The following is a 12,192-nucleotide window of genomic DNA, read 5'->3' as shown; positions in this document are numbered from 1 at the left end:
TTCTTATTCAGGTCTCACATCTTTCTGTTCAGTTACTGTGTCCCATTGTTTTCCTTTGCTTTTTTCTCTCACCTCTCTCCCATAGCTAGCCAGCTCAATGCATCCTTTTCTAACACCATCAAGCTCTAATCTAACAATTTTCCTTACGACTGAACAAAAAAACAAAAAAAAGACGACTTAATTCAATTAAGGAACACAGTGGAGCAAATCTTACCAGGTAGTCGTCCGGCCTGATACCGAACAGTTCTCTGAAGTAACGGAAGGCCACGGGAGCATATGTTTTAAAGCGGAAGTCTGGGAAATGATGGGCTGGAGTGAGGTTGCTCCCTTCACTAGAGTGCAGAACGAAAGCAGAGTAAAAGCAATCAGACTATAGAACACATTCCAAACAACACTCATTCACACAGAAGTACCCTCACAGGGTGTACTAAATTGGTGTGGTGGGCATTTGGTTACAGTACCAACCTGGGGAAAAAGATGCTCTCCACCACGTAGAAATCCTGCATCAACACATCTCTCTCAGGCTTGGAGCTCAAGTTTCCTACTGTGTAACCGATTCCCAGCTGGATGGCACCTTTCAAGGCTGATGATGTGGTCTGCAGGGGGGGGGGGGGACATACAGCGAATGAAATACTTCAAAGCAACGAAAAACGCTTTGCATCTGTAAAGCCAGACAATGCATTGCATCAACTCTATGTGCCGTGTACAGCACCTTTTTATATGTAGTTTCTCCTGATGCATCCACCCCTCTGTGGCCAATCTTTTTTCCCTGACCAGGCTGGCCTGAGGATGAGGGCATCTGATAATATGGAGAGAGACACATTAGTGGTTTTTGCACCTGTTCGTTAACATTAACCAATATAACTAAAATATCAAAGACCAAGGAGTGATATAGTACCAACAAATGAGAGCAATTTCAAGACGTGACATTTTTCACTGCACAGATGAGGTGTTTAAATTTGAATTAATCCAACCCATTACTCAGAGAAACTGTACCACATTAACAAAGCAGACCATGTGGTCCGATTGCTCAGAATATAATTCAATCAGATTTAATAGGAGGATCTGAATTAGAAGTATAAAATCTTATCCAGTGAAAATACGTCTGGTGCGGTTTTGGTCTGAATTGGCACTTAAGTGGAATTAAATGCTTGGCAGACTCTAATTAATCTAAACTCAGCAGTACTTTTGAAAGGTTGCTTTGATATAATTTACAATATCTGAAGTGCCAAATGAACGGGCTTCATCAAATTAGGAGGATTAAGATCAAATGAGCCATGGAGCTCAGCGAAAGAGGGGAAAACAGCACTAATTGCTGTCCGGTCTGGTATCATTCAGCCTGTACTCACACCTATGGCAGCCTTCACGGACTAAACAAAAACATGACATACAGGTAATTAACTGATCCAAATATCTGAGCAATATCCCCAGAGGAGACATTCATGGTGTTTTCACTTCGCTTAAACAAAGAGGCAGCAGATATTGATGTGGAAGATCAAAGAGGAGTTAAAAGAAATGCCGAGGGGAGCAGACGGATCACAGGGACAGATTTTGGCTCACCTCCGTGATGAAGGCTTTCTTAGCAGCTGCATCTGAAAGAGAGAAAAAGGAGAGGGACAGAGGTGGCTATGTTAGTCGATTTGTGACAAGATGTTCCATTACTCAGCCTCATCGGAGCTCGATGACAAAGATGAATCCCAAAGGGTGGATGAGGCAGCCTGACATTATGTAATGAGAGTGTCAAACACAAGCAGGGGCCTAACAGAGTAACTGCAGGAAAAACACACATCAGCTGCAAGGGCAGCTTGTCCTTCTTTAAGCCTCACGTGCAATGTGTGTGACTGAATGCATTCGTTTTTTCCATGCTGGCAGCATAGTAGGAGGCGTACTGACGTAAGTCTGTCTGATGGTCCGATGTTTTGGCCACAAGTAAAATATATATTTGATGGATTTCAGGAAAGCCTTTGGAGAAAATGACAATCTCCACAGAATTAATCTAAATGATTTTGGTGACCAGCAACAGCTATGGACACAAGCAGCTTCACTTAGTGTTCTTTAACTTTACAAATGAATTCAAATTCAAGTTCAAAATATCCTTCAATGCAGACCGAGATAAGAACGGCTCAAGCGTGGAAGACAAACAATTTCCACTGATGGTAAAATGTAAAATCAATCAGAGTCTCAAACACACAAAAATGCAACAGTGGCACCTTTTTTTTTACTTAAGTTAAAAACAAAACACCTCATCTTTTCCATACATAAGGAATAAAAGCGTGTGCAGTCATGCAAGTATTACAACTGCTTTATCATGATCATTTCGAGTTTAATAACAGGATGTGGGGCTGTAGGGGAAGGCAATCAGAGGCCGGTTTTCACCAGGCAGGCCTGAAATGGATGCATAATTACAGACACATAACACTCTGCATAATAATGTAGAGGAGGGTGAAGAAGGCAGACAAGAGAGAACGCAAAGTGAGCAAATGAAAGAGTGGAAAGAAACAGTGATGGGAGGGGTGGGAGACAGCCTCAGACAGGGATGGGATCAATCAGTCTCTTCCGTTTTTCTGCACACTATCACACTCAGACGCCCACGAGGCCGACTTTATGAAGGGAGTGCGGCAACACAGACTGACTGTTGAGAATAAACAAAGACAAAGCACGGATGTGGTTTTAAACATGACGGGGCCCAAGATGGAATCGCAGTTTTAAACTCTACGCTGTGTCTCATTAGCTTAGTGCTTTTCCACCAACATGATGCGGGTGCCGATGACCGAGCAGCGACGGCTCGGCAATAAAAAGCGAAGACATTTCGCAAAACGCAACGTTAGGTTGTCAAAAATCTGTCGGGGGCAGAAGTGCATGTGCACTGACATCGTCCTGATTAAAACGTGGCGCTTTAAACACTTAATTGCTTTGGACATGGAGCTACAGTTGCACGCTCACAGAGTGAGCAGACGACTGTGGGTGAGGTTGCATTCAGTAAAATAAAATTCAGTAAAAAGTAAAATCGTTTGCCGCCTCCTCTCAACTTACAGCGCTTTGGACACAGACTGCACAGCGGGAGGAAAAATGCAATGTGAAGTTTGATCGTAGTTAGGAAAAGGAAAAGGTCTCTTTTTGCACTCGCATCCAATCTTTTAATTATTTATTTTGCTAAAGTTTTGTTTTCAAAAATTTAATGATTTTCAGAAATGAACCTTTTTTCATCAATATTTTGAAGCGAGTTTGAAGCTGCATCGGCTCACTGTCAATGATCTCTAGATTTTATTTAGGTACATTTCTAAAACAGGGACGTTAGGTCCCTGGATGTCGGGAAGTTGTTTGACGTTGTTATAACAAGCCTGCAGGCTTACATTTGGACCATATAGGCAAGCCCGATGATGCACCCGTGTATCTGCAGTTAACAACAGTTCAAGAGAAGTGCATTATTGGGACTAATTCACAACATGCTGATCAATGATTGAGTGAAGGCAAAGCCTCTTTTGAGACTTCCTCTCAAAGCAGTGTAAGATAATGTTGCTCAGGAGTGGGTTAACACCCTTGCAGCGAGCCTCTGTTGCAGCTGAACAGATAGCCAGCCTCTCTAGTCTCAGTGCGCCCGTCTGCCGGCCTCTCGTGGATGCCCATGTGACTGAGCCGCAGCACTGCCAGTTTGCCACCCCTCCTCCAGCTCTCTCCAGCTCACCCTCCCTCTGTCATGCACATATTCGCACTGGGATGAACAAACCAAAGCGGGCCAATGGAGCTCCCTGCAAGCTGGAGCATCAGAGGGAAAAAATTTAAGAGAACGAGAGGAAAAAAAAAAAGAAAAAAAGAAAAGAATGTTTGCAATGCAGATAATTAAAAGCGCTCCTGCTTTCTACAAACACTTACTGTTCATTTGTGCAAGTGTATACATGTATGTGACCACCACTGTTCCTGTAATTTCCAAGGGCCTGTTCACTATACCGTATATTTCCACCCGTTTAAAGCCCAAGAGCATCTCAGCATGTGTTTTTCAGGCCCCTTCAATGTGTGCAGTGACTGAGAATGTATGAATCTGGCCTGAAAACCAACACGACAGTTTAACCTGTAAAGTAGATCCATGCTTTCAGACAAGCTACTGTCTGTTCCGCTCCGTCTGTCTGCGCCAAGCAGCAGTCGGGCAGCGAGGTACTTAATGAGGCTTTCTGGAATATGACACCGTCTTAAAGTCCTCCATCTGAACTGAAATTCAAATTCTTGGATTCACCACATGTAATCATCTACTATCCCTTTAACAGAGTAGTTTATTAGAAAGAAGTTAAATCATTAAAGAAATGAAAGAGGCAGAATTACAGTAACATTTGAAGCCATTTAATTGACGATACTGAGAAGTCTTAAATTGTGATTACAAGCAAGTTGATTGTTAGTGCAAGCATAAACCCATAATACCCTGGAGCTATTAGTGCAGTTCTTGACTTGTACAAATACAGATCCTAAGAAGCACGGAGATGATGAGAAAATGCTACAATCAACTGAGGAAAAACAGAGGAAGCTCTTTAATGAGATGTTAGGGTATAGTTATGTTTCAACAGCGTTCCTCCATTTACTTTTAACAGGTACCCAACAGAGTGCTTCTGTGTTGAGTCTAAAGATCAAGGATATGTGGAAAAATGTGTCCGACTTCACTATTATGCTGCAGGAGGCTCGAGTGTTCTTCAGGGAATGGAACAACAAACAGACCCCTCCAAATAAATAGCTGCTTACTGAGTCTGTTACCGAGCTGGACCGCTATGTGTTGGTTAATGGCTCATTCTTACAACCCTTGAGGGACTGGTCCATTACCAGCTGGTAATGGCCAGCCATGGCAAAGCGAGACACGGGCTTATTTATAACATTTTCACTCATAAGCCCAGTGTGTGATTCATGAATATGATCATGTGTACCCACACTCAACCTGTTTCTATGAGACTGATGCCACAGCCCACCAATTCATACGTGAACTTGGACTTTACTGCTAAACCAGACTAACTCTGCTATATTTGCTTGACAGAGCTTAATTCAGTCATTAAAACACTCATGCACGCATCACATTAGCGCATTCCATCTTCACTCTGCCCACCTTCTCAAAAGCATGCAAGCAAACAGTTTATCAGATCAGTGAAAACCCATTTTGAACTTTGAAAAAGGTCCTGACACAGTTTAACTGATAAGACTCACAAATATGTGTTATGCAAGTGACAGTCAGTGTTATGCTATCAACTGTTCAGCCCAGTATAAGACGTGTCAAACACTAACGGAAAGAAATCAAACATGGAAACACATGTGAGACTGATTCTTGTCCAAACTTGCTGCGTAATGTGCTGGGTTGCAGACATGCTGACTCCATACAGTTTTATATAACAGTATTATGATACACTGTCGTCTTTGATCACTGCCTCCATTCTTCACAATTAAGGAGAGTCTAAATTTGGGACATTCTTCGAATGAAATGTAACTTGTAATACTTTCTGTTTATATATTCTCTCACATGCACACGTCCCCTCCCTCTTGTTTCCATGGTGCCCTGAATTGAGGTCAACCAGCATTTTTTTTTTCTTTTTTTTTCGAACAAGTGCACGTGTGCCTGGAATAAACAGACAGATGCTGCATGTCCGCTCACGATGGTGCGGAATAGGGCAATAGCACAGAATATGGTAAAACTCTGACAAACACGTGCATGCGCACTACAACTGTCAAAATAAACACATGAGCGAGAAATGAAAAAAGCAAAAGAAAATAAGCAGCTGCCTCGAGTGACGCAACAGCAGAGTCCAACAGAAACTGTCCACCGAGATAAAACGCATGCAAAGACACTGATGCTGTTCTGCAGCTGGCACTTCATACACATATAATGCACTTAAGTGTATCGGTCAGTTGTGTGTTTTTACAATCATGTAACAACCTACATGCCAAGTACAGTGGCTCCTCTATGGATATCCATCCATTCAGAGATGAACAATCACTTAAGTCTGCCAGCCTCCAAGCGTTATACCTCTGACATGTGGCCTCTGTAATCACATGAACTGAGCTGAATGATAATCCATAATCCCAAAAAAGGGATGTCTGTGGTCAGGAACAACCTCCTGCTGCAGTGAAGCTGAAGAAGCCTCTGACTGAACACACTTCCTTATTTGATCTATGGAACATAGGAGGTACACGACACAGTGAGCTTCATTATGTTTTGTATTCTTCTTTGCATGATGAGTCCCCAGCACAGAGCGATTCTTCCTTATCAGTCTGTTGAGTTTCTATGAGTCGCTGGCTCTGATGCTGCTGACCCAACAGATGGCTGGAAAGCAAACTGAACTCTGCACTAGAGACTTTCTGAAGATATGCAACATCTTACTGCAAACACTGAAGGACTTAGGCTTCCTCAACATGAACATCCACATATCTGCAGTCCTTCAACTTCTCTCCCAGGATGGAAATAGCGTTTCGCTTATTTCCAGTCCTCCTAAAATCCACAGAAATCTCCTTTATCTCGGTTCCCTGTACTCAGTAACTGCAGAGTCATCAGAGCATTTCTGGAAATAACAGGACTCTGACTTGTACTGAGACTCTCAGATGTACAGAGTGAAGAAAAACTAAGAAGGAACAATCCCCCTGTGGTGCTCATGTGCTGCTAAGCAGCTTCTCAGATACACAATCTCACAACTGTGATGTCTGTCAGGTTCTCAGTACACCAGGTGACAGTGGAGGCTGCCTCCACAGGGAGGGGGAGGCAGAGAGGGTCTCTGTTACATGATTGTACACGATGCTAACCATGAATATGATGAAGCTCTAACCCAGCGGGAGACAGCCAGATATATGGTGCCTTCATTTTCAATTTCCAGATCCATCATTTTATAACTGGGGACAACTAGAAGAGGTTTTCACACCTGAATGTTCAAAGAGCACGTTCCTTTTCTCATATTGCTGCATCACCTCTTGTCACCTTGTGTCTGAAAACGCTTTCATTTAGCTCCTGTCTATTTAAGGAGCCTCCTCCCAAAAGGCGCAGTGACTGCCGAGCTAAAAATATAGGCAGTTTAAGGCAGCCGCTCATTCTTTGTTCAAGGGTCCGTTTTTTTTTTTTTTGTTTTTTTTTTGCAGAAGTAAGAAAAACTTCTCCAGTTAGATTTTTTTTAATGCTTTGCAACTGGGAAAATGAGGAAAACGTGCCTCTCTTTCTCTTCTCATTACCGTTTTAATCAAATCAGCTTGAAACAAAAATAGAATCAATGATCATTTATCATTTATGTTTTTTTCAATCTACATCAATTTCCACTGCTCCATTTTAAGAAAAATCCTCTTTTCATTGTAAACCGCATTTGTTTCTTACCAACAGCACCGGCTGACACAGTCGGGATCGATACTGGAACTCTCTAAACATGAGCTGAGTAAGAGGCCGTCTCTGAGATGATTGCTTATCTTGGCAGGGCTCAAGTAATGGTGCTATTGATTGGAGGCTAATTTTTTCAAGCTATAACAAAACACCATTTTATTAATGCATCAAATGGGGCCTGACCTAACCAACAGAAAGCAGAAAGCCACAAGTTGCTCCAACAAAATACAGGCAGCTCTTATGGCAGCATTTCACCCAGTGAGCACAGCTGTGGGACCACAACATTATCTCTGACAACAGCAGGAGGGGACGTTTGAGTGGAGAGACCCATTTGTTCTCCCTTTTCCACGATGCTGCAGGAGTCCATGCAGGCAGCGCTGCCCCGAGGTGCTAATTCTGTCAGATTATGTTAAGTTATGGTTCTCCTCAACCCAGGTCACCACACTGCTGAGCATCATGCGTGGGTGGTGGTGGCTGCTGTTCAGAGAAGGAGTGGCAAAATGATCGCAAATCAATGTCATCAGATTGTCCCACGCTTGATCTCTTGATCTCAGCGACCAGCGGGCTGTGTATTTTTCCATGACCGCACCAGTCAGTGGTTCTCATCGTCCGTCTGTGTCCTCCGGCTGGAGTGAGGAGGTGGAAACAGTAAAAGAACTCATTTGTTACGTGCGAATGCACACTGCTGTTTGGAGTCTTCTTACGTCTTTGATAATATTCATATTATGATGTTTACTGATTCTGTGAAAGTTTGTGAAACATTTAGGATTTACTGCTATTGCATTGCTGCATAACTTTGATAATAATAATTATAATATGATAGATAAATAATAATATATATGGAAAACACAACTAAACAATTCCTACATAAATAATATGGCCCTATTTCATGTAGAAAATAACCCAATATTCCATGTCTGTGGGCGACAGCCATTGTGGACATGAAGCCACCATGCACACGCAACATTATGGAGAACACCCTAAAGGCAACGTCCATGTTTGAATCTAAGCATGTAAGTGATTCCTCTAAAATCACATTTCTTTCTCAATCAGCTACTTGGAATGCAGCAAATTAAGGAGTCATCAACTTCCTAATGCAAAGGCTTAAAATGCTCCCTGCAGTTATGGCAGAATAACATCCTTAAAGCTTATCCAAAGTGCAGGTAAACACACAGAGAGGCAGAGAAACTTTTGTTAAAACCGGCTCAAAATACGGTACTTAAATACCTACTTAAAGGGCTACTTCCACTTTTAGTTTTTCACACAGAGGGTTGTATCAGATCCATCCAGTACAGACTTTTTCATAAAAGCCCACTTCATAGAAACCAAACTTAATCTTTAAACTGGCAGCGAGGCGGCCGAACATCACCACAACATTCACTACAACATGTTCTCCTCCCTATTCATTTGATTTACCCGACAGCCTAGAGTACAAAGAGGGGAAGAAACGGCCTCTGCTGGTACTCCATTTTTAACATTTTACTCTGTATAGTGTAGTGGATGCATAAAGGGAGCAGGCAGCTGGAGAGCGCAGCTTTTTACTATGCCAACTCATCCATTATGATCAACGGCAGCAGAGAAGGAGGCAGACTTAATCAAATGCTTCCTGGCTGCAGCTGACTAAAAAGACAGATCCTTTAGAGCTTTAGCTTGGGGTTATGACGAGCCATGCAAAGAAAACGCATACAGGAAAACAGAAACGAGGATCTTGGAGCCTGAATAAGGAATACTGAATGTATAGTTAATCCAGTGCAAGTGATTAACTTATTGATCAATAGCTAATTCACAGGAAAGTAACAGAATATTATTTTTGCAGGTGTTCAGCTGTAGCCGCTAATCACAGCTTCACCACTACAACTATTTACAAGCTTTTCTTTGTCATCTACCCTTTCATGCCAAGTCTTGGGTTTTTCCTGAAATATTCCCAAAAATATTTGAAGGACTGCCAGAAAACTTATGGCCCTAAGGGGACAGTCTAACATGAACACACAGACGGACATCAGGTTGTAAAACACAGATTTATGTGTTTATACTCTGTTCACAAAGAGCTTACTGAGACATCGGGAGTATTTTATCATCAGACTCTAACGTTTCTGTGTGAGAAACAGAAACTTAAGCGCCGTCCAATATGTGAAAAGGGCTGATTATTCAAATGAGGAAAAGCCTCGTGTTAGATCAAACTAATTTCTCTCAAACTAAGAAGACACCGGACTAATTACGCAGGATTCCTTACAGCCTTTTTTGGTGGGCCCACCCACTCTTCAGTTGTTCTCATCATCTCTCCTTTGGCCAGTCCACACACGCTGCCAGCAATGGGGAGAGATGGCGCTCCACAGCAGACTCCTCCCAGTTACACAAGAAAGAACCACAGCTTGTATCCTCCTTAATGATGCAAAGGAGATGACGACTTTATGCCAGAATTCCCTGCCATGACTCTTTCACACATACCCAACAGAGCAGGAATGGTGCCGTCAAAAATCAAAGGGTGTTAACAAATCAGACGCATGACACGAAAATACGACAGCCCAGCTGCAAAGTGTTTCATGTTGCTGTGCAGCAGGATTCAGCTGACATTTCACCCTGGCATCATCCACCTGCCCCAACCGAGGGAATTCTTTTTTTCATGCCCAACACAAGGCCTTGCTGTGGTTTATCAACACAGCACCTGCATTTTCAGCGGTTTTCTGGAAGAGTCCCATGGACAGGCAGCAACCCAAACTGTAGTCACTACTACTTCACTATCTCTAATCCCAATCCCATTCTCTCCAAACTGTCTGGATTATCAGGATAAAATGGCACAGACGCGAGGACAGGTGGACGAGACCTTCTGCCTGTTATTGGCAGAGTTTATCTTGCTGCTGCGTTGGGGAAAATAATGAGAAGAGCAAGTCTTTCTCTCTTCTTAAACCGTTACCTACACACTTATCTACTGCTGACAGATTGACAAAAGAATAATTCCATTAAAAAAAACTAAACACCAAAAAGTCAAACGTCACACCTGCTAATACTCTGCACAAACGCCCACATAAATCTGACATCAAACTGAGCAAGAAGTGGCTGAAATGCAGCGAATGACTCCAGTTGAACTCCCACCCTTTGTTCTGAAGAGTGCGCCATGGATACATCTTAATTTAACACCGTGGATTGGACTAATGGGACAGGTGGGTATGGACGTGTTATTTGTCCTTGGAGAGGCCTGAAAGATCAGTGGACTTTGAAGTGGAAATTCAAGGAGAGGAGACGCTGAGAGCTGTCCTTTATTAAAAAGGAATAAATTAGCCCGTACGAGTCGAGTGGTAGCAGCAGGTGTAATTACGTCACAGGAACACACACGCGCCAGAACGCCACCAAAAGTCAATGCAACAGCGTATCCTGACAGTGAGCTATGATACCTGAGCGTTTGTGGGAATGTGAGGCCGGTCCACAGCGTAAGTCAATAGACTACAACAACTAGTGAGTAAGTGTATGAAAAAGGCAGCTCAGCCCTCCTGGCAAAATGACACACACATGCACACAAAGGCTCAAACTGTTCTGCAGTTTCATGCGTTATGTTTTCCATAACTGAGGTCTAAGATCAGAACGGAGCTCGGTGATCCTCGCTGATCCTAAAAACACACTGAAAGCTCTCAGCCAAGAGAAAGAGGTCATTTTACGGGTTGAGGAGAGGGGATGAAATGATTATTGCTGAGAGATGCACCTTATCTAGTGGCAGTGACTCAGTTGAAGGTAATCTGTTCGAGCTGGCAAGGAACATAGTTACACAACAATGCAGGTCACCGCTGGCCTTACACCTGGACAGAAAAATCCACATAAACGCCTTTCATGAGATTTCAAGTCACACAAATCACTTGTGCTGGCTGCCATCTAAATAAAAACCCTGAGTGGAGATATAACAGCCCTGCTGCTGCAGCATCAGGTACATGTTGGTTACCCAGCAAAGTCAAATCCAGTCGTTTACCATCTACAGAAAGCTGCCTCTACCACAGCACGTGTGCTTTTCAAAGAAAAATGCTTTCCACAGCTCCCGGCGGTGGACATGAATGCTCAAAGACAAAGTGACAGGGGCAGCCTTGGTCTTTTGTGCAACGCACTGCAGCCAATAACACAGCTGCTGACTCTGACCAAAAGAATCGACCAGAATTGGAGCAATAGTCACATATTGATGTCATTCTGGAGCAGATCACATTATATTCTAACAGCAGAATAATTTCATGTCTGAGACACAGAGCCGGAGGACAACACGGTCTGTTCTGATGCACCAGCAGGACAATCAGGCGCCGCCCACCGTTCTGCATCAGCTCTGTTGGAAATCTAACATTTTGAAGCTTTTTATTGACAAATGCAAATTTGCATTTGTCTCAGAGTGCAGGGTCAATCATAATCATTTTCAAATAATTTCCAAGATATATAAAAATAAAAAAGCACCTGCATTTTGAGGCAGATACAATGAAAAACACTTAACATCTAATCTAATTTCATTAGGACTTTCAAAAAGATCGACAGTGAAACACAATGTAATTGAACAGCTTAGTTGTAGTTATAACTTATTATTACGCAACCATAATATTGCCTTGACTTTGCAGAGCAAATGTGCATCACCACAAGTGTGTTAGCAAATGCAGCAGATATTAATCCACCCTCATTTTGGCACAATCAATCCTTTACAGTGTTTGCAAAAACAAGAGTTTTTGTCAAGGCAACTTTACGTTAGCAGTGCAGAGAGCTGAGTCGGGTTTCGTCACAGATGTGCCAATTCAATAAATGTCACTAGAGTAGGTACAAAGTGCCTCAATAACACAGATCAAATGAAGCCAGGGGATCCTGAAACTGTAGCAAAGACGTGATCTGTGCTACAGGACACTTGC

The 12,192-nt window shown here is 42.7% G+C and overlaps 1 protein-coding gene across 3 annotated transcripts in view; it reads right to left on the bottom strand.

The window, feature by feature from the left end:
- pip5k1ca (phosphatidylinositol-4-phosphate 5-kinase, type I, gamma a) overlaps positions 1–12,192 on the bottom strand; it is a 39,346-nt gene that overhangs the window by 22,241 nt on the left and 4,913 nt on the right. For all 3 annotated transcript variants that reach the window (XM_072389803.1, XM_072389805.1, XM_072389804.1), the window contains exons 2-5: positions 1,561–1,592; positions 713–799; positions 466–596; positions 215–332 (exon numbers count right to left, since the gene is read on the bottom strand). In XM_072389803.1, coding sequence (XP_072245904.1) covers positions 215–332; positions 466–596; positions 713–799; positions 1,561–1,592 — 368 coding nt within the window. The remainder of the gene's footprint in view (positions 1–214; positions 333–465; positions 597–712; positions 800–1,560; positions 1,593–12,192) is intronic.

The sequence above is a fragment of the Leuresthes tenuis genome, unplaced genomic scaffold, assembly GCF_036924035.1.
Source record: "Leuresthes tenuis unplaced genomic scaffold, fLeuTen1.0.hap1 SCAF_7, whole genome shotgun sequence".
Classification (NCBI taxonomy): domain Eukaryota; kingdom Metazoa; phylum Chordata; class Actinopteri; order Atheriniformes; family Atherinopsidae; genus Leuresthes; species Leuresthes tenuis.
The sequence above is the reverse complement of the archived record's forward strand: the minus strand, read 5'-3'. Positions and strand labels throughout refer to the sequence as shown.